This window comes from Staurois parvus, unplaced genomic scaffold, assembly GCF_062004578.1.
Source record: "Staurois parvus isolate SC_StPar_1 unplaced genomic scaffold, SC_StPar_1.0 ptg000104l, whole genome shotgun sequence".
NCBI classification, from domain to species: domain Eukaryota; kingdom Metazoa; phylum Chordata; class Amphibia; order Anura; family Ranidae; genus Staurois; species Staurois parvus.
Window position 1 is genome coordinate 5,880,154 of NW_028317900.1, and position 22,009 is coordinate 5,902,162.

General features: G+C 41.9%; 1 protein-coding gene across 4 annotated transcripts in view; it reads left to right on the forward strand.

Moving 5' to 3' along the window:
- The window catches only part of CDIN1 (CDAN1 interacting nuclease 1), a 535,942-nt gene that overhangs the window by 93,293 nt on the left and 420,640 nt on the right, over positions 1-22,009 (forward strand). The window contains exon 3 of one of the 4 annotated variants that reach the window (XM_089671290.1): positions 19,943-19,988. The exons of 2 other annotated variants lie outside the window; for them this stretch is intronic. In XM_089671290.1, coding sequence (XP_089527416.1) covers positions 19,943-19,988 — 46 coding nt within the window. Of the gene's footprint in view, positions 1-19,942; positions 20,022-22,009 lie in introns of those variants that run through there. One more of the 4 variants, XM_089671293.1, reaches the window with a different exon arrangement.

The following is a 22,009-nucleotide window of genomic DNA, read 5'->3' on the forward strand; positions in this document are numbered from 1 at the left end:
TTTACACAACCCAGTTAGTTTCAGTTTATCTCACAGAATGTAACAAGGGCACCGCATTTCAGTAGGTATTTTTGTACTTGCTGAAAATATTTTTAGCGTAAAAAAAGAAAACAAATGCAGCCACCACATCTAAGGACTGTTAAGCTGCAGTATATTGTGTCTGTTATTGTATGCTATATTTTAAGATTCTGAAGTGAAGTGTCACCTGAGCTCTGACTTGTTTCAATTTAATTCTCCTATCGCTTGTGGTATCCCAATTTCTGATTTTCCATTACTATGTCAAATAACAGAGTCCCTTGGATGCTTACTCTTGTCCTATTTGCTTGCTTAATATTGTGATGCACAATTGGGTACTATAGAAAAGTATGCAGGCCAGACAGCTGAGGGCAGATAGTGGTGGGATAAGTTGCACTGATCAGTCAGTAAACCTTTTTTTTCAAGTGGCTAGGGTAGAATAGGAAGGGAAAATGCTACTTGGTTAGCTGGTCCTATCTTGGGGCAACAATAGTAGTCAGATGAAAAATTTCAACACCGTTAATGAGTGCTTACACTATAAACATAACATATCTGCTTTTCAGACATTCATATACTGAACATCAATAAATATTTTGGACAACATGGCGGTTCACTAGTTAGTATCCTTGCCCTTTCGCTTATGGTCCTGGGTTTACGTCCCTCCTTGGACATTATCTCTGATGTTTTTATAGTCTCCTTGTCTTCATCTGGGTTTTCTGTTTATTTTGGTTTTGTTCCACAATCCAAAAATATACTGTTTAACTGTCATGTGCCCGAATTTGGCCCTGTTGTGTTTATCCACACAATGTACATCATTTATATTGTGAGTTAATTTGGAAGACAGGGTCTGAAGGGAAAGGCTTTGTGCCTTCTGTAAAGCTTTGTGGAAAATGTTAGCTCTATAATTAAAGTGGTTGTAAATGAAATATGAACAAAGCATATCCCTCTATAGTGTGTACTTGTCTCAATCTATTATTATTATTATACAGGATTTATACAGCACCAACAGTTTGCTCAGCGCTTTACAATATAAAGGGAGACAATACAATTCAATACAAGAGGGATAGGAGGGCCCTGCTCCTTGGAGCTTACAATCTAGGAGGGAGGGGTTAGTGGTACAAAAGGTAATAGCTGTGGGGGATGGACTGGTAGGAAGAGTAGAAGATTCCATTATTAGCTGAGGGCAGGATAGGCTTCCCTGAAGAGATAGGTTTTCAGAGATCGCCTAAAAGTGAGCAGAGTAGAAGGTGATCTGATAAATTGGGGTAGAGAGTTCCAGAGGATGGGGGAAGCTCTGGAGATGAGCATGGGAGGAGGAGGAGACAAGGGAGCTAGAGCAGGAGGTCTTGTGAGGAGCGGAGAGTACGGTTTGGGTGATATTTGGAGACAAGATTGCTGATGTAATTTGGGGCAGAGTTATAAATGGCTTTATATGTTATTGTTAATGTTTTGAATTTTATCCATTGGGCAATGGGAAGCCAGTGGAGGGATTGGCAGAGAGGGGTGGCAGATACAGAACGGTTAGTAAGGTGGATGAGTCTGGCAGCAGAATTTATGATAGACTGAAGAGGGGATAGCCTGCGATGAGGTAGGTCAATGAGGAGGGAGTTGCAATAGTCAAGGCGAGAGATAACCAGGGAGTGAATAAGTTGCTTAGTGGTTCTCCGAGGTTAAGAACGGCCGTATCTTGGAGATGTTGCGGAGGTGAAGATTTGGACAGCGATTGGATTTGGGGTTGAAAGGACAGATGGGAGTCTAGGGTTACACCTAGCACCCTGGCATGAGGGGAGGGACTGATGATTGTGTTATTGATCTTGATGGAGAAGTCAGGGGAGGGGGCACGGGCTGGGGGGAATACGAAGCTCAGTTTTGGAAAGATTGAGTTTGAGGAAGTGGAGTGACATCCATGCCGATATGTCGCTTAGTAGGTTAGTAATGTGAGAGGAGACTGAAGGGGTGAGGGGTAGAAAGATAGATTTGTGTGTCATCAGCATAGTGATGGTACTTAAAGCCATGGGACCAAGGGAGGAGGTGTAGATGGAGAAGAGTAGGGGCTCAAGGACGGAACCTTGAGGGACCCCTACAGAAAGAGGGAGTGAAGAGGAGGAGCCAGAGTTATAAGTAACGCTGAAGGAGCACTGCAATAGGTATGAGGAGAACCAGGAGAGAGCAGAGTCTCGGAGGCCAAGAGAGTGGAGTTTTTTTGAAGAGGAGGGGATGGTCAACCGTATCAAAAGCCGCAGAGAGGTCAAGTAGTAAGAGTACAAAGTAGTGGCCATTAGTTTTAGCAGTTAGTAGATCATTAGTGAGTTTTAATAGGGCAGTTTCAGTGGAGTGTAGTGAGCGAAGGCCAGACTGCAAGGGTCAAGAAGGTTGTTGTCAGGGAGGTAGGAGCTCAGGCGATTGTAGACTAAGCGTTCTAGGAATTTAGAGGTAAATGGGAGCAGGGAGATGGGTCTTAAGACGTTTAAGTTGGTGGGGTCCAGGGAGAGCTTTTTAAGTATGGGAGTGATGTGTGCATGCTTTAGAGGGGAGGGGAAGGCACCGTTAAAGAGGGAGAGATTGAAGATGTGAGTGAGGGAGCATAGGACGGAAGAAGAGGGTGACCGTATTAGTTGAGGGAACAGGATCCAGGGGGCAGGTAGTGGGACGGGCTTCTGAGAAAACCTTAGTGACCTCTTCAGGAGTAGCAAGGTCAAAAGAGGAAAGTGTTGAGGGAGGTTTAGTATAAGGTATGCTAAGTGGGATGGATGTCTGTGCAGTGGCGGTGCCCCTACGAATTGCATCAATCTTGCTTTTGAAATGATTTGCAATCTCGTGAGCAGTGAGTGAGGTACTGGGTGGAGGTGGAGAAAGTAGAGAATTAAAAGTAGAGAAGAGATGACAATGGCTGGATGGCAAGCTATTGATGAGAATGACAAAGTAGGCTTGTTTGGCAGCATGGAGGGAGGAATTGTATGTTAAGAAAGCAGATTTATATCGGGTGAATGCTTGGTGAGATTTGGTTTACGCCACAATCGCTCCAGCGCACGACTATGTTGTTTAAGATTTCTGGTGTCGTCAGTCTGCCAAGGTTGTAATGGTCGGGGCCTGATGCTTCGTTTTGTTAGAGGAGCAAGTGAGTCTCGTGTGGATGAAAGCGAACTGTTGTAGACAGTAGTGGCCAGGTGAGGGCAGGACAGGGGAGAGATTCTGTCATAGAGTTGGTCAGTTGCAGAGTGGAAAGGAGCAGGGTTCAAGTTGTGAAGCTTTCTGCAGGTAATTGTTTGCTGCTTGGAGGGATAAATGTTTGAAGACGAGGACGCTGTGAAGGTGATGAGATTGTGATCAGAGAGAGGAAAGGGGGTGTTTGTGAGGTTGTAGGGAGTGCAAAGATGGGAGAAAACAAGGTCTAATGTATTCCCATCAGAGTGAGTGGAGGACTGTATACATTGTGCTAATGGAAAAGATGAGGTTAGGTTGAAGAGTTGGGATGTAGCCGGGTTGTTGACATTAATGGGGATGTTAAAATCTCCGAGAATGATAGTGGGTAGTTCAGAGGAGAGAAAGTAGGGTAGCCAGGCAGAAAAATCATCAAGAAAGCGTGACACCGGTCCAGGAGGCCCATAGATCACTGCAATCCTCAGAGAAATGGGAGAAAAAAGCCGGATGCAGTGAGTCTCGAATGAAGAGGATAGAGAGGGAGGACTTGAAAAGTGCTCAGTGGGGATAGAAGCAAACCAACCCCTCCTCCTTTCCGACCACTGGGTCTGGGTGAGTGGGTTCAGAGAAGCCCTCCATAGGAAAGTGCTGCGGGAGAAGAAGAATCTGCTGCTTGAAACCAGGTTTCTGTAATTGCTAGCAGGTTAAGGGAGTGGGAGACAAAAAGGTCATGGACAGAGGTGAGCTTATTGCAGACAGAGCGGGCATTCCAGAGCGCACATGAAAAAGGGAGGGTGGTTTTTTTGGAGCATGGGGATTGATATTAAATTGAGGGGACTGCGGCTATTCCTGGAGGAAAGAGGGTAGCTGGTGTGGGGGTGAGATGCTGGAGGACCAGGGTTTGGGGCGATATCCACAGAGGTTAGGAGAAGAAGAAGGGTGAGGAAAGTAACATGGGAGCGGGATGTAAAGGAGTGTAAATACCTTCTAGTCCTGTTTGGGTCAGCAGGAGAGTAAAGTATCAGCAGGAGGTGATGAGAGCAGTAGTAGGGAGATGGTAGCAGTGAGGGTGAGATGTACAAGTTTTGGGGTGGAGCAGAGGGGTAAGGAAAGGAGATTTTGGGAACGCAGGATAGTAATATGAAAAGGTGGAGTAGAGACGGCATTTTTAAAGATAGGTGGAGTGGGAATCAGACTTGTAGGAGATGTTTCCCAGGGTGTTTGCTGGTAGTCCATCCAGCGTGCAGTAGAGTTCTTTGTATATTCCTACTGCTTGAGTTATCCTGCTTTAGTTCAACTGCTGTGTTCAACTGCTGCTGATTCGCACTCCTGCAAAAACCGCACTCACACACAAAACTGCACTCCATCTGTGCCCCCCTGTCTGTAACCTCCCTCCATGAGCTGATCTAAACTTATAGGGAGATGGTCAAATGAGCAACTCTTCTCCACCCCAATTAAGAACTAATAAGGATCACATGAATTGGGATGTTTCTCAAACACAGACCACACACAGGCCAGAGTAATAAAAGAAGTGCAGCAAGGGGTGAGAATCTATCAACAAACAGACCAAAATATAAAAACTTTTTGTTCAGAGATAGCAGAAGTCTATGCGTTGTTGAAGTTACAGTTTAAAGTGGAGGTGAGAGCAGCAATTTACCCAGAGATCTAGAGCACTAAGTGTAGTTTCTGTCCTCTGTCTTGATCCTCTGCTAGCTGCATGAGTAACTTCTGATAAGTTTTCCTGACACCAAGAGAAAAAGGTGACAGGGGAGGGACCTCAAGCTGATCGAAAGCCTCAGTGCTTTTCCTGTGTGAAAGGGGGGGGGGGTCCCTCCCATCCAGTCAGCTCTCAGAGCTCTCCTCACTGAGCTCTGCAGTGTGTCATTTCAGCTCTCTGCTCCCTCTTTTCTGACAGCTCAGACAAGCTTTATAAATTCTGGACTTTAAACAGATGCAGAGTGGAGAATATTACAGATCAACATGTATAACTTATGTGGGAGGATTTGTCATCTCTGTGTATCACCTGAGGCCAATCATTTCACTTGGTTTATGTAAGGGCTTACAACCACTTTAATGTTTCCCCCTTTTAGGAGTTCTAATTAGGATTGATTCCTTTTTAATTTTAAATGGATCATGGAAAGGTCATAATCCCTATCCAGTTATATTTTGATGCCTGTGCCCCTCTAGGGAGTCTTCCTTTCCTTCCTGTCCTAGAGATACAGCAGTAAGAGTAAATCTATCTAAAGTAAGGGAAAATCCATCCTTAAACAGTTGTCACCAGAACAGGTTTACCCAGTGGATGATTTCTCTTTACCTTCTTCTTTATGACAACTCAAAAATTGGGATTTTCCATCACTTTTCTCCAGCAGAGACAATTTCCCCAGAACCAATAGACAGGGCGAAATTCCCCAGTAAATATACAAGCAGCAGTAATCTTCAGACATTCTTAATTCCACGTTTAATCTAAAGCAAAAAAAGTTTTGCTATTTTATATACTCCATTTTTTACATAAAATTAAAGTTAAACAGTATTTATAAGTGATATAAATCACTATACACTGAGGGTTTCTTGGAGATGTCCACCTTTCTTCAGAAGACCTAATTCACTTTCCCAAGTCATGCTAGCAGTTCAGAATAGTTGGGTTTTTTTTTCTTTTTTTTTTAGCTAACCTTCTTATGGCTCCCTTATGAGAGAATATTAAATGTAGTGATCATTAATCATTCTGAAATAGACTGTAGCACACTATTCATTAAGTCACCTTAATTTTCTGTAGGATGTGTTGTATCTTTGCCACTAAAGTGTTGATCTACATTGGCCTGTTACATAAATATATGCACTGGCACCTCTCAGTTAATATTTTTAGTACAGTTGAGTAACAAAAGGGGATATCCTGTTCAGCTGGTTTCACTCGCAAGTCTCCCACTGGCCAACCACCATACATATTTATCTCAATACATTTCCACGCTCTGCTGCTCCTTTTGATGCCTGTCCCACACCAAGCTTGACAGAGCACTTATGCCCCCAAGAAGACAGTTCTGCACTCCTAGGCACATTTGACACATGGTTATGCTAAATACTGAAACAGCATGAGGCACATGTCATTAGCAGTAATTAACTTAATGAAAGCCACCTGGCTTTAAAAAAATAATTAATTGGTTGTAAATAATAAACTTAGATATAATTTATATGTTCCTCTATTTGATTTAGCATACAGCCCCAACAGGAATCTATTTAAAATACTTTAATAAACCAGTACAGTCATAAAATCATATTGCCCTCCAAACACAGGTTTGGCATGGCTGTGTTAGAGGATTCACTTGCCAGGAGGTTTTTGGCATTATTTTGTTTTGTGTTTTACTGCCGTGTTAAATTGTGCTATATGTTTATAGTGGCGCATGTGAGTGTTTTGTTCCATTATTTCAAAGAACACTAAAAGAACCCCATCAACTGCACTGCATTTTACAACAACGGTGTAATCATAGCAATGGCAAAACTTTTTTTTTTTTTTTTTTTAGAGAGACACAGAATTCAGAGGCATTGGGGTTATACTGCCGTCTACAGGAGGATTTTGACACTGGCCAAGAAAAACATTGACAAGCCTGATGTAACCCTTTACACCCAGCTTGCTTGAGTTTTTTGCTAGTGTTCAAGGAGAATGGGTATCTTTTATTTAACCTTTAAGTTCAATCATTTTTGAAAGCTATTTTTCAGGATTATTACTTTTTCTGCAGTGAAGATTACCCTACGTGCTGCTTAAACTGTTCTCTATGCGCAGCTTGGCATATCCTTAGCAATATCTTTGAAGGCTGTATTTGGACCCGACTAGACGATTTTGGGGCTGACTTGCCTGGAATGTAGCATTTAAGCACTGGGCTGCACATTGTTGCACTTCTCAGATCTAAATATACTGTGTTCGTTGTGGAACCCTTTTTGGGTCTAAACCTGTGGCACATTCTCTGGTGCGACCCAGTCTCCAAAGAATCCCTTTGTGGGTAGGCTGCATGGGCTGTGCGCCAGGTGCTACATCATTAAAAGGACAGTTGGACACCCTTATTATCCCAATTTTTTTCATTGGTTTACTGTGAAAAGGTTTAGTGCTGAAGAACTGAGCCCTCACATAATTGTTTAGGTGTAGTGTTGTACATGCATGCTCCGTGCTTTTATTCCCTCTATTTGGCAATAGTTAACAGTAAAGGATATCGCAAAGATTGTCTGCGCCAAATGGATTACCTCAATACCAGGAAAGTTGCAGTCACTAAGGCTCGGTTCACGCTTGTGCCGTTTTGCGGGCCACAGCACTGGAGTCCATTCATTTGAATGGGCTACCGTGCCTCGCAAAATGCAGAGAAAAGGTCCTCTTCACCTTTCCAGAAATTGCAGTCCACAGTGGGAATGCAGGTGTAATTTCCAGTGCAGGTGGTCTGCCATTATGATTAATTGCACACGCCCATGGGTCCCAAATTTTGTGTGCGAGTGGTTGCAGCTGCAGGATGAAGTGCGGGTCCCACACCGGCTTCCACCCACACTAGTGTGAACCAAGCCTAAAGGACAGAATGTCCAAGCAAAAGTTCAAACTATGTGTGACTGCACTAATATCGAAAAATTGTGTGCAAAATAAATAAATAAGACCACCAAAATACAAATATCAATTATACTTTTGTATGTAAACAATAACAATTACATTCAATGGATTTCTGAAATACGTATGTGCAAAAATACCATGTGCAAATAAATCAGTCCAAGTATCCAAGTTCATTAAAATTGTGAACAATAAATAAAAAAATCTTGTGTCCAAGTTCGTCAAAAATTTTTATCACTCATAATGAATGCTCATTAAAAAAAAAAAAATCATTTCCATATAACAAATGGTGCGCTTCAAAATTATATATAAAGTGTCTTTGTGCAACAAACTAATGTTTACAGTGATAGTTCCACACCATGCGTCCAGTACCTACACACTCTGGGTATTCACCCAAAAATAAATATCTGGACAAAAATATATTTAATACACATATATCTTTAAAATCTTCTTAGTCACTCAGCAAATCCCCTTCATTGAGTCTCCATGCAGTCCTTTGCACTCCGAGGGTTAACTATCCACCATGCCATCAACTCCTAAATGTAGTCATATAGGAAACAAAGAGGAGCACTGATGGTGTAAAATCATAACACTTTTTTTTCCCCCATTCAGAAATACAGCTCGCATACGTTTGCATAGTGTCAGCCTAACACTAAGGAATACATACTCTATAGTATAGCACTGTCAGCTCCAGCTGTCACCCAGACCGCGAGTGGACAGACTGTGCAGGATGACTTCACTCCAGGAAGCCACACCTTATGCATTTTGACGGCTTGCCGTTAGAAGAGGCAGCAAAATGATGTTACCCCAGAGTAGTCAAAGGGCACTGCAAGATCCCATCAACAAACAAACATTTAGAGCGTGTGCCTGCAGCCCTAAGATACTGTATGGACAGCTTAGTAGATGTCTCCCATCTTGTTTCCCATCTGAGTCCCCTGTGAACATTCAGAGGACTTTTTGGTTGAAATGTTGGACTGCAGGGCAGGCATGCAAAATCCGGTTGCTGCTCATGCCTTTCAAGGGACTTAGTCTCTTTGGAGCTGCCTTGGACTCCCTCATTAAAGTGTTACTAAACCCAGGACCCTGCATTCACTATATCTGGTCTTCCGCAGTACACAAAACATGGAAATGCAATTATTTTAGTACAAATAAACTGCTAAATACCTTTTCTCATCAGCAGTCTTGCGACTTCTATCAGTGTCCAACAGAGCCCTGGTTAAAGCTTGTAGGAGGAGTTTTCATTCTCTCACTGACGTATGAGACTCCATGACCCCTGACCCTCTGTCTGGACAATGCTGATTGTCCCTGTGCTGATTACATTCACTCTCCCAAGAAGAAAAACAAGTCTCTAGCAATACACACCAAACTGAGTATGTGCAGATTGCCCCCAAGGCTCTCTTCTATCTGGAGAAAAGTCAGGCACAGTGGAAGAAGGGGAGCACAATGCACAGATTAACAGATCTTCATGCAGCTTTTGCAGGTCATGTAGATGAAAGCTGGCCATACATGGCTCAGATTTTTTCATTCAGCCAGCCAACTGAATGAAAAAAACTGAACCAATTTCCCCATCCACACATTTAAGTTGGATGGGGAAATAATCCCAGCTCTACCTTTGTGTTCTGACAGTGGTGTGACATACACATTGTCAGCCACTCCCTCCTCATCAGCTTGTGAGAAGTGGCTGGTCAACCTCACACCATGCTATCACTGATACACGACAATGACACTCTCAGCCTCACCCTGCACAAAGATTTTCCAGCTTGCGGGACCACAATCTAAGTGCCAGCAGACTGAGAGATTGTCACTGAGTTTGGTTAACTAAGCTTTTAACCCTTTACACTGCCCTCAGATATTTCTTATTGTAAAATATCAAATGTTCACAATGTTAGCAATAGCAATTATGCCTTTAACCACTTGTCTACAGGGCACTTTCACCCCCTTCCTGTCCAGGCCAGTTTTCAGCTTTCAGCACTGTCGCACTTTGAATGACAATTGCGAGGTCATGCAACACTGTACCCATATGAAATTTTTATCATTTTTTTTAGACAGAGCTTTCTGGGTTTTTTATTTTTTGCTAAACAAACCAAAAACAACTGAAAATTTTGAAAAAAAAGTTTTTCTTAGTTTCTGTTATAAAATTTTGTAAATGAGTAATTTTTCATGCACTAATGAAACTGCAGTGATAGGCACTGATAGGCATTGACAGGCATCACTGGCGGGCATTAACAGACATCACCGATGGGCACTGAAAGGCAGTACTCATATATGGCACTGTTAGGCGGCACTGACTGGCACTGATAGGCGGCACTGACAGCCACTGATAGGCGGCACTGATAGGTGGCACTCTTAGGCGGCACTGATAGGTGGCACTGACTGGCACTGATAGTTGGCACTGAAAGGCAACTCAGTTGGGCACAGATATGTGGCATTGATGTGCACTGGTAGGCACTGATATGTGGCATTGATGTGCACTAATGGGCACTTACAGGTGACACTGATGGGGCTACACTGATTATCAGTGCCCTGATGATCAGTGTAGATGTCCCCTCTGAGGAATGCCATTTACCGGCTCTCCTCTCTTCACGAGCTGTTAGCTTGACAGCTTGTGAGGAGAGGAATGCAGATAACCGGCATTTCCTTTTTAAATGCAATCAGCTGTGATTGGACACAGCTGATCAGATGACAGAGCCGAAGTCATTGGCTCTTTCCGCTGATTGGTAATCTGCTGTGTCCGAGGGACACAGCGCACCACAGATCGCCGCGCTGCGTGTTGTTAAGAGTTACAGGACGTCATATGACGTCTTCCCAGAACAAGAGAACCGCCGTGCTCCTGTCATTTCCTTATATGGTGGGTGGGAGGCGGTTAAATAAACATCTATACACAGAGGTATATCCAGAGATTTACATTTTAGTAGCGTTCTTCAAAGAGGCTGGGATTCTTTAAGTTCTGCATTAGTGCATTAGAAACATTAACACTTTTCAAAAGACTGTTTAATAATGAAAAGGTAAAAAATGGTGCAGATAAAGTATTTACAGAAAAGGGGTATTGCAAAGGTAACAGAGACAACAATGCAAAAGCAATACAGAAGGGTTGAATTGTGAAAAATACTTATCAAGTGCTGGTTCAGCAGATTCCAATCAACAAGCAAGATGGTACAGTGGCTCTCATAAGACTTGGCAGGTGTTCCTTGGTTTGATGTTATACAAGAGCTGTCAAATGTGGATGCAGGCCCCTTTTCTGGACCTGGAGGGGGGTGTGGACAGAAATTATCTGACCAATTAAGCAGCCAAAGAGTGGACGATGGAATGTCAGTATTTATGATCATACCACAGATCCAGTTTTCTATAGGTATTAATATATTTGAATACCTACAGGTTACAGTCTGCTAGCTGGCATATTATGGTCCAGCGTGAAACTCCTTTTTGAATATAAATATTACCTAGGAGGGGTAATGTGCCACGTTGGCTTCCCATACTTTCTAACATAGGGGTGTCCGGGCCTAAAATGCTGCATGCTAAAACTGATAGAGGTAAATATTGCCTTATTCTAGCTGTACTGTTATTATCTCTTGAGTTATGAAATACACTGAAATTTTTTCTTTGCCTTTAACTAGTCAGTCAGGCCATTCCACCAGCTGAGCTATTTACAACTGATAAATGACTGATATGTCTGAGACCAAATTTTACATATCTGTACAATTTCAGTTACTCAAGCTTGCAAGCTTGATGGTTTTTTGAGGATACTGAGATGTGTATAGGGGTTAGATTCTGCTAATCCTATAAAAGTACTGATAAGGGTGGATGCTGTCTAATGCCGGCCATAGACGGGTCGAAAATCGGCCGATTTTCACACCGTTAGTGGATTAACTGGTTGGCTGTTTTTCAGGGTTTTTGCACATTTTTTTATCTGTCACGTTGGAAAATTCGCTGCCGAATTTGATGGCAATGATGGACAAATCGGCCGATTGTTTTACCGATAAAAAAATCTGCGCATGAGCCGTGACCTGCAATGAATAATAATAATAAGAATAATAAGAAAAAGAATAATAATAAGAAGTCCGCTATTATATTTTATCTGAAAAAGTCTTGCAGTTGCAACAAATGTATCCATTTGTATCCAAATAAAAACATCTGTATCCAAATAAAAACGTAATCCAAATAATGTATTTGTACTGCTATCACATTGTATGGTGTGCTCCCCTGTCTCTGCAAGGGACAGAAGTTATGGGGTTAATGCTGGCCATAGACGTGTCGAAAATCGGCCGATTTTTTTTAAACGGTGGTAATGTCGGCCGATCGAACGACCGATTTTTCGTTTTTTTTTGTTTAAAAAAATCAGCTGATGTTCGACCCGTCTATGGCCTGCATAAATGTGAGTATATATATGTAAAGCACTGCGTAAATTGACAGCGCTACCTGTCAATTTACGCAACCTGTAATAAATAAATAAGGGGGTTTGCAATGCAGCTAAAAGTCTGATTGTATCAGGAGTCTTCCTGAAAGGATGTAAAGGGGATCACTGCTGTTATGTCTACTAGTGTAGACATGGCTGAATTCTAAACAACGAGGTGGCTGTGCCCTTTCATGCAGCCTTGTGAGGTGCCCAGTCCGCATTATCATTACAAGTATACAGTGATAAACTCTGCAGCCTGTTGGCTGCATGCACTGATGGATTGATGGTTTTCCAGCAGGACTGTTTAACAGAAGCCAGTCTAATGGGGGCATCTGTCCTGTCTTGGATCTCAAGGCTTTAAATGTCCTCATTCAATCCCAAAACTAATGCATGGAATTCAACAGGTATGTCAGAGCTTCCCCCCAACAGACACTTTCTGGCCTCTGTCTACACAAAGGATGCATACTTGCATGTCCCCATTTTCCAGTGCACCAGCACTTCCTTTGCGGTGGTTCTCAGCACTTCCAGTTCATGGCCCTGTTGGCCCATGTGCTCACCTTGTTATGCTCCTGGGGCATCCCCATTTTGGAATATCTGAACTAACTTCTTTTGAGGGAGCAGTTGGCACAAGTAATTCTGTGCAAAAATTTCAGATGATGAAAAAGTGTGGTTGATTCCTGAACCTTAAGATGTATGCAATGTACCAGGAGCATCACTTGCAGTATCTGCGCCTCATTCTAGACACAGCTCAACTTTTTTCTTAACCAGGAGAAACTTCAAACTCCATGTTCCCTTATTCTGACTCTTCATCCAAGATTTCACTTGACTCTTTTCTTCTTCATGAGAGTCCTGGTACTCATGGTAGCCTTTTTTGGTTGTCCCTACAATACTGGACTTTCCTTCCAGTCAGACTATGCCACAGCAGTGAGGTTCAACAACCATCAGGGAGGAAACAGAAATCAGTCAGCACCTGGATTTGAGGGAATGGGCCCTACACCTGGAGGTGTTCCAAAACCTATATCACAAGTGGGGAACACCAGACTGATCTTATGGCCTCCAGGTTTAACAAACTGGATAGTTTTGTCTTTAGGTACAGAAGTCCTCAGGCAGATGGTGGTCTCTGTGGAATCAGTACAGTCTGATCTATGACTTTTCTCCCCTGAAACTCCTTCCTCCCCTGCTTCACAGGATTGAGAAGAAGAGCTTTTTTGTGATAATCCTAGCTCTAGGATTGGCCCAGACAGATGTGGTACTCCATCGTAATTAGACTCCTGACAGATGCTCCATGGGCTCTTCCAGATCATTAAGAGAGGTTTTCAATCCTGATTCATGGTCGTTGGCTTTAAAGGCATGGCTGCTGAAGCCCAGGTCTTGAGTGATAGGGGCCTCTCCAAATCAGTGATTCCCACAATATTAAAAACCACACACGAAAGACATAATCCTATAATAGCCATTTGCAGAAAGGATGTGTTTATACATTAAACAGTTAGCAAGTGCTCAAAGCGAACCTGCATTGGCTGAAAAGGCGATAATAATGCTGAAATGCCGGCACCACAGGATACAAATTGTATGCAGACTGTGCAAAGGGCCTCAACTTCTCTACCTTGACTTTTCTCCATATTGAGATGAAGCCCACCTCTTATGGTGCTATGGTGAGCCCTTCTATCAATCAGCTGTCAAATGCCCCAGATTGTACTGCATTCCTGAGACTCTGGCATTTGACAGTTGAGTAGAAGTGGATAGGGTTTAAGCAGCTGGAGGAGTAGGGCTTACTTCATTTGGCAAGACCTCAAGGCCCTGTGTACAACTTAGATGCTGAATCTAAAAACCTTTTTTACACCTGCAACAGTTTTATATGGATATATGCAAGAATGAGTTGGTCTGTCACGATCGCGGCGTCAGACCCCAGACCTTCTCACCAAACTCGTGACCAAAGGACTAGTCGATCTAGAACCGTGATGTGACGTGCGTAGCAATGCCACACCCAGCTGCACCCTGCACAATGATTTTACAGCTAATGGACCACAATCGATGTACCGGCAGCCTGGGCGATTGGTACTGGGTCAGGTAATTGCGCAAGTAACCCTTCACACTGCCACCACCTCCTTTTTGTACAGAGAAAGAAGAAACTCTGCGCTATCAGCTATAGCACTATAATGATTGAGATAATCGTCTGTATAAAACGGTCCGCAGGCCAGTTATACAGAGGTCTAAACAAACACAGTAGCGTTCTCTTTAGAGGCAGGAATTCAAAAATCTCAATAAAGCGCTATAGAAACAGTTCAACACTTGGAAAGGAAAGAAGGAAAGATTTATTACTAAAAGGTCAAACGGGTGCAATAAAAATATTTATAGAAAAAGATGTACCTAAGATATATATACATATACCAAGAACCATAGCACAGCAAAGAGATATCAGAGAGAGGTGAAAGGGTTAAAGTACTTGCCAAAGTCCTGGGTTAGCAGATCCAAGTTTCAGAGCAGAAGGGTGCTTTGATCTCCCTATGTTACCATGGTCAATGGGAGAATTCTTCAACCACCACTCTTAGGCCTGACAGCCTGTTTTGTAGTCCCCAGCAGGGGGTGGTTCTGAAATCAAGGACCAATCTCTGCTTAGGGCATGGAGATATGGGTGGATGCCTCAACTGGAGCATAAATCTCCCATAACTCATATTTTGGCCTATAACTTTCCATCTGCACCAGTGACATCCCACCCACGGGTAGATTATTATGCAGACAAGTCTGAGGATTGGTTAGATATGAATTATGAAAGTGTACACTGAACGGTTCGCGAGATCTATTTTTCTGCTTTCCTGGGTGTCCGAGACAAGGTGAGTGACCCATCAAACTGTTCGCCTGCTCATCGTCCATCTGACGATATGTCCGGTTTTTATGTAAGTCTCTCATATTCTAAGATATGAAACATAGGGGGAAACATGGATTTTGAGATGTGTTATCTGATTCTGTCACCTATGCTGAATAGGTTTTATTAGGTTGGAATCTCTCTCAACTCCTGAGAAAGCTTGCCTTATCTCTTCCGAGATGTGAAATGGCACAGGTTCTCTGACAGCTAGGCCCCGGCTCCTTGGGGGGCTTTTATAGCTCCTATGACCCTCCTGTGACATTTTTTAACACACACATACACTGTCACTGTGACTCTCAGAGGGAGGGGGGAAGGAGAGTGAGGGGAGAAAATGGAGATTCTTAAAATGGCGGACTGTGTCAGTGTCTGTTGCGCACGTTTGCAACATGGTCCATTTTACATAGTTACATAGTTGGTCTGGCTAAAAAAAGACAAAAGTCTGTCCAGTTCAACCAAAAAAAAGTTATAATCCTATACCCACAATTGATCCAGAGGAAGGTAAATAACCCAGCAAAGCATGATGCAATTTGTTCCTGCAGGGGAAAAAATTCCTTCCTGATTCCCCGAGAGGCAGTTGCTGGATTTTAGAGAGAGGAATGTTGTCCCATTCTTGCCTGATATAAGATTCGAAGCACTTACAGTCCTGGGTTTTCTTTGCCGTGTTTTATTTTCAAGATGCATCACATATTTTTAATTGGTGAAAGATCGGGACTGCAGGCAGGCCAGTTAAGCATTTGGACTCTTAAACTATGAAGCCATGCTGTTGTCATAGCTGCATTATGCAGTTTAGCATTGCTCTGCTGAATTATGCAAGGCCTTCGCTGTAAAAGACAGTGGGATAGATTTTCTAAAAGTCGTGCACTCAGAATCTGGTGCACCTGTGCATGGTAGCCAATCGGCTTCTTACCACAGCTTGTTCAGTTAAGCTTTGGCAATAAAACCTGGAAGCTGATTGGTTTCTCTGCATATGTGAACCTAACTTTGCACTCTCCAGCTTTAGTAAATAAACTCCATTGTCTGGGTGAGAGCATATTCTGCTCTAAAACCTGAATATCTTTCAGCATTGATGGTGCCTTTTCAGATGTGCAATCTGCCTATTCCATGCACATTAATGCACCTTCATACATCAGAGATACAGGCTTTTGAACTGAGCAATGATAATGGAATGTTCTTCTCCTCTTTAGTCCAGAGGACATGTCACCCATGATTTCCAAAAAGAATGTCAAATTTCAGTTCAGCAGACCATTTTAAACGAGCTTTGGCCCAGAGAAGGCTGCAGTGTTTCTGGGTCATGTTCAGATATACCGGTATCTTCTTCTTTGCATGATAGACCTTGCATTTTTGGATGGCACTGCGAGCTGTGTTCACAGACAGTGATTTTTGGAAGTATTATCGTGGCCGTTCAGTGATGTCCATCACAGAATCATGCCAGTTTTAAATGTAATGCTGTCTGATGGCCCGAAAATCACGGGCATCTAATTTTGCAGTTCGGTCTTGTCATTTACGTTGAGAGATTTCTTAAAATCTTCAGAATCTTTTGCTGATATTATGATGATATATTAAGTCTTTGCAATTTTACTTTGGGGAACATTATTCTGAAATCGTTTCCCAATTTTTAGATGCAGCTTTTCACACACTGGTGAACCTCTGCCCATCTTTACTTCTGAGACTGTGACTCTTTAGGATGCCCTTTTTATACCCAGTCGTGTTACTGGCCTGTTGCCAATTTACCCTAATTATTTGCAAAATGTTCTTCCAGGCTCTTCCTTCTTGGTACCATTTACTTTTAAACTTTTTGTTGCCGTGTCCCAACTTTTTTGAGACGTGTTGCTGCCATCGGTTTCAAAATTACAGTATTTTTTTCTTAAAATGGTACGTTTTCTCAGTATAAACATTTGATATGTTTTCTATTTTCTGTTGTGAATAAAATATGGCTTTATGATATTTGCAAATCATTGCATTCTGTTTTTATGTAGATTTTAGACAGCATCCCAGCATTTTTTGGAATTGGGGTTGGATGTGCTTTGGATAGGCTTTGGATTTGACTTGGACAAACTGGCATTCAAAACCAACTGTGTCTTTTGCATGCTTCAGGTAGTGCATAGGCTGTTCTGTCAAGTATAGGACCATGTATCTAAATAGTAGCCGTATGTTTCGGCTGAAAACACCCCTTTCGGCCATCGGCCGATATGAAAAAAAGCACCGTTACAGGTGCGAAAAAAAAAACGCCTTCGTCTGCCGCTGCTGCCAACAGCCGCCGCTCGTAGTTCTCAGCCTTATCTGAGAAACCATTGAACGATCCCGGTGCTGGGCATAGAGATTAGTGAAGGAAAGATGGCCTCCACTCATCTCTATGCCCTTGGAGGACCGGAGCGATGTCACTTCTGGTTTTGGCCATTTTTTTTTTTAAAACCACTAGATCAATGCTTTTTTTGATCTAATGCTTTACACTGTAGAGGAGAGATGTGGAGTCTTATTGACCCCATATCTCTCCATAAAGAGGACCTGTCACTAATTATTTCTGCATGCATGCATTCCTTGTGATTGGAATAAAAGCGATTACAATTTTTTTTAAAGAGACAGTGCAAATAAATAAATAATAAAATAAAAAGTTTAAAGTGCCCCCGTCCCCCTGTGCTCACACGTAGTGGTAAATGCATATATAGGGCACGCCCACATATGTAAATGGTGTTCAAACCACACACGTGAGGTATTGCCACGAAGATCGGAGCAAGAGCAATAATTCTAGCACTAGACCACCTGTGTAACATTACACTGCTAACCTGTAGAAATTTTTAAAGTGTCACCCATGGAGATTTTTAAGTTCTACAGTTTGATGCCATTCCATGAGCGAGCACAATTTTAAAGCATGATATGTTGGGTAACTATTTACTCATCGTAACATCCTCTTTCAAATTTTACAAAAAAATTGGGGTATATATATGTTGGGTTTTTTTTTTGTTTGTCTTTTAAATCAAAGTGTATTTTTTTCCAAAAAATATATATTCATTTTTTAAAACTGCGCATTTTGGTTTTGGTTTGCGGCCAAGTGCATTTTGAATTTTTGGTTTCGGCACCAGAATTTTCATTTTGGTGCACCACTACTAAATAGTATATGGCCATGATTTAGTGGGTAGGGAGACTACTTAGCCTGTTATTCATCCAATACAGGCAGAATTCAGTTGACTTTCAAAAGATTGTCTACACAAACTTTAAAAAATTATATCATATTCTTTCTATGCAGGATCATCTTAATATACTATTAAGTTTATGAATTAAACTGTAGCAAGAAGCAATTGTATACATGTTAAAAATAGCTTTTGGTAGCAAAAAATGGAAGCTGTGTACTAATCGGTTGCTGTGGGTTACAAAACATCATCGCTGTTTGCATAATTAGTAGGTTTTTAAGCTTATATTTGTATTTAGTAAATAAATCTCACCAACAGTGTTTACTCTGGATAGGAAGTAACCCATATTAGTCTATATCAGAACTCTGTAATTATTGAATGTTTTTTTTTTTCCAATTCATCCTATTTCTCTGCATATAATAATCTTTGTACTACAGTGTAGAATACATTCTAACTGTTTGACCACATAGAAGATCCCAAAGGGTGTTTAAATGCTAACTGGCAAACTGAGAAAGTGAGCCTTTGATGTGGTCTGAGTTATGTTGTAAACCCTTTTATTTTGTCAGACGTGTTGGGAAGGAATGAAACTTGCCTTGCCGTACAAGATAATTAATCTTAGAATACGCTTCTGTGATGTTTTGTTTGCAAATTATATTGCCTGTAGAAAAAAAGAGGGTAACATGTAAGTTAATGCAGAGTTAATCAGAATATTATAATAAGGCATACCGAAAAACAGATTGATTTAAATTATAATTTGGGTGAGTTATGTACATCACAATATACAAGTAATGAATTAGGTTTTAATATGGGGTGAGGGGTAGAGGTCCACAGAGGACAAATGAACAGAAACAGTAACAGTTGTATTTATCGATCGGCATGAGAACTTCGAAATGGTACGAACTGTCCTGTGTCTCGAAGATAACCTGTGAGCTGCCGACTGGGGTTAACTTGTCCTTGAATGGCTTTGTTGATGTTCTGTTTTACTGCATAAAGAGTTAACCATTCGTCATGCTGAGAAATGTAAGAGAGAAATCAGATACAGGCGGAGAGGAAATCCCTGTTGGAAGAGCTGCTTTCTATGTAGCTCATTGCCAGGTGCTTGACACTGAGTTGAGTACTGGATGGATGAAGCTTTGGAAATGACCGACTCTAAGGAAAAGAAGCCTCCTGCAGAGAGAGTTTCTATTTTCAAAGACCCATCAGTTTCAGTGGGAATGTTAGAGTCCCATATGTTGCTACTGACATTGAGTTAAGCCCCCTCTATCCCCCCCTCCCAGACTTTTCATGCTACCCTTTAATAAGACACAGCTACCAAAGAGGTTTCCCTGACTGCTCACAAAATGAATTTCAATATGTTGCCAATGAGCTAAGCGGCATGTTCCCAACTGCTAATGGATCTGAATTTCCATCCATTATTAATAGGAAATGTACTCTGTTTTCCTTTCTGTCCCCCCTCCCTCCTGCTCCTTGTGTTGTTACCAGCAGGACATGCCACTAATACAGCTTTGTGGGCCTGGAAAGTGAAAGGAGATCCTGGCAACACATGAGGCTGTTATATCTGCTGCCTATTCCCCACCAACACTCTCTCTTCCTCCATCTCTTGTAAACTTTCCTGTTTCTTCCCTGTCTTTCCATCATCCCTTCTTGCCTGTTTCTTGACCTAGCCTTTGTCTGAGGTGTGTGTCTGGAACAACTTTTGCGCACTTGTTTTCATGTTTTCTTAGATTATAGGGCAGCAGGGCCTACCTTTGAAGCTGACTAGCCTTTTGTCTCCCCCCATGCACTCCAGTAATTAACTTTGTCCATCTTTTATTTTGTTCCAGTCAATCGCAGTCCACTCTGCTGAGCATCTTCTCCCAGGAGTACCAGGTTAGAAGTTTCCTCCTTTGTGAAGCTTGACAGGTGCTTAATTGAATGATGAATGTCCCTTTATTTCTTTGTAATTGAACTGCCAGCCCGGTGATTGGTTTGGAAGATGTAAACCCCTCCACCTCCCTCCCCTCCGCTCTACCCCCTCCCCTTATCAAGCATTGCCTGATCCTGAGTGGATGCCTGCCAAGCTTTACCCATCCATCTGTCTAATAACATCTATCCCTTGCTTATTTGGTGGACCCGTAATAAATTATGCTAAACCATTATTATTCTGACAATAATAATTTCCCTGCGTTGCATGGTTCCGTGTGCTAAATGTTTGCTGACTTGCACTGTCAGGGCTACTTTCCCTCGCTGACAGAGATTATGATAAACGACCCTCTCTTGGAGTGGCAGAAGGCAAGAGAGGCAGAAAATGGAGTCATTTATCATCCAGTGACGGGTGTCAGTCATATGGCAGCTCTCCAAGGAACCGTCACAGTTGTTTTTTTTTCCCCATTCCATTCCATTTTTTGATCTTTGGTTCTAAATATATACACCCACACGCACATTTTTAAATTAAAAAGAACATTACTTCCTTGCTCTTCAGAAGTTTGCAGTACAACACGGAGGGGCCAAATGGGAATGAAATTGGAATTGACGGAAACGTACAGCAGACTTGAAATTTACATATAATTTTGATTAGCCATAGTACTATTTTTTTTAAAATTTGTTTTGGTAAATCTATTGAAATTCTTTTTGTTACTACTTTATTTGGAACATATCTGCAGGTTTTAAGACACACGACGTATCCAAAATTAGGGCCCATGCAGGTTGCTTAAGACCTGTGTATGAATAAGCAAGCAGGAATATTTTTTACACTTCATGCGTGGTTAATAATATACTAACACACTGCACTGAGTGTGTTTACAGATCATGGGATGTGCATTAAAATTACCACTGCAAACATTCTACAGCCATTTCACTTGTCCACTACCATGATCATCCAACCTGCTATAAATAATTTTGAATGACCTGAAATTGCAGCCCAACGCACCAAAAGTAGTGCATGCATTACCTTTGGAAACACACAACAGGATCACATGGTACTTTTAAGTGCGATGCGAGAAATCGGTATGCAACTGACCCATACTGTTCTGTGAACTTTTTATAAGATGGGAAATAAGGAAAAATCTCCAACAGGAAAACAGCAGGAATGAAAAGCTGGCAGAGGTTATTGCATTCTCCTATTTCGTGTTACTAAACCCAGGACTCTGTTTTCACTATATCTGGTCTCTCTCAGTACACAGAACATGAAAATGCAATTATTTTATTAAATATAAACTACTAAATACCTTTTCTCATCAGCAGTATATAGCAGTCTTCTGACTTCTATCAGATTCCAGATGAGCACTGGTTAATCTTATAGAAGGAGTTTTCATTCTGCTCTGACTGTCTTTCGAGGCTGCATAACCCCTGACCCTCTGACTGGACAGTACTGATTGGCCCTGTGCTGATCACATGCATTCTCCCAAAGAAAAAAAAACCCCAGTCTAGCAATACACACTAAACTGAGCATGTGCAGAGTGACTCCTAGAGCTCTGTACTTTCAGCAGATGGTTTGGGGACAGTAGAAGAAAGGGAGGATCAGTGAAGACAGGGTCAAACAGCCTTTTTACACAATGCAGAAGATTAACCCTTTAGGTTCCACAGTGAGTATAACAAGTATGCTTTACTGCATATACAGACTGATTTTACTGTTGTGTTTTTTTTAAGACTTTAAAGGCTAAGTTCACCTTTTCAAAAAATAACAAATGTACCTTATTTTGCAGGTTAAAAAATGTGTATTTATTTTTTTAAGGACCTTGTAGAGCATTGCATCCACAATCAGCAGCAATCTCAGGCTCCTGCAAACTCTCAGTGTAGCTTTCTGCATGTACATTGTACGGGTAGGCAGTTTCTTAAGAGCAGGAAGAGTCAATGAACTACCAGAGCGCTCACCAGTGCCCTCGTAGTTTGAGAGCTACAAGCCGTCAGCC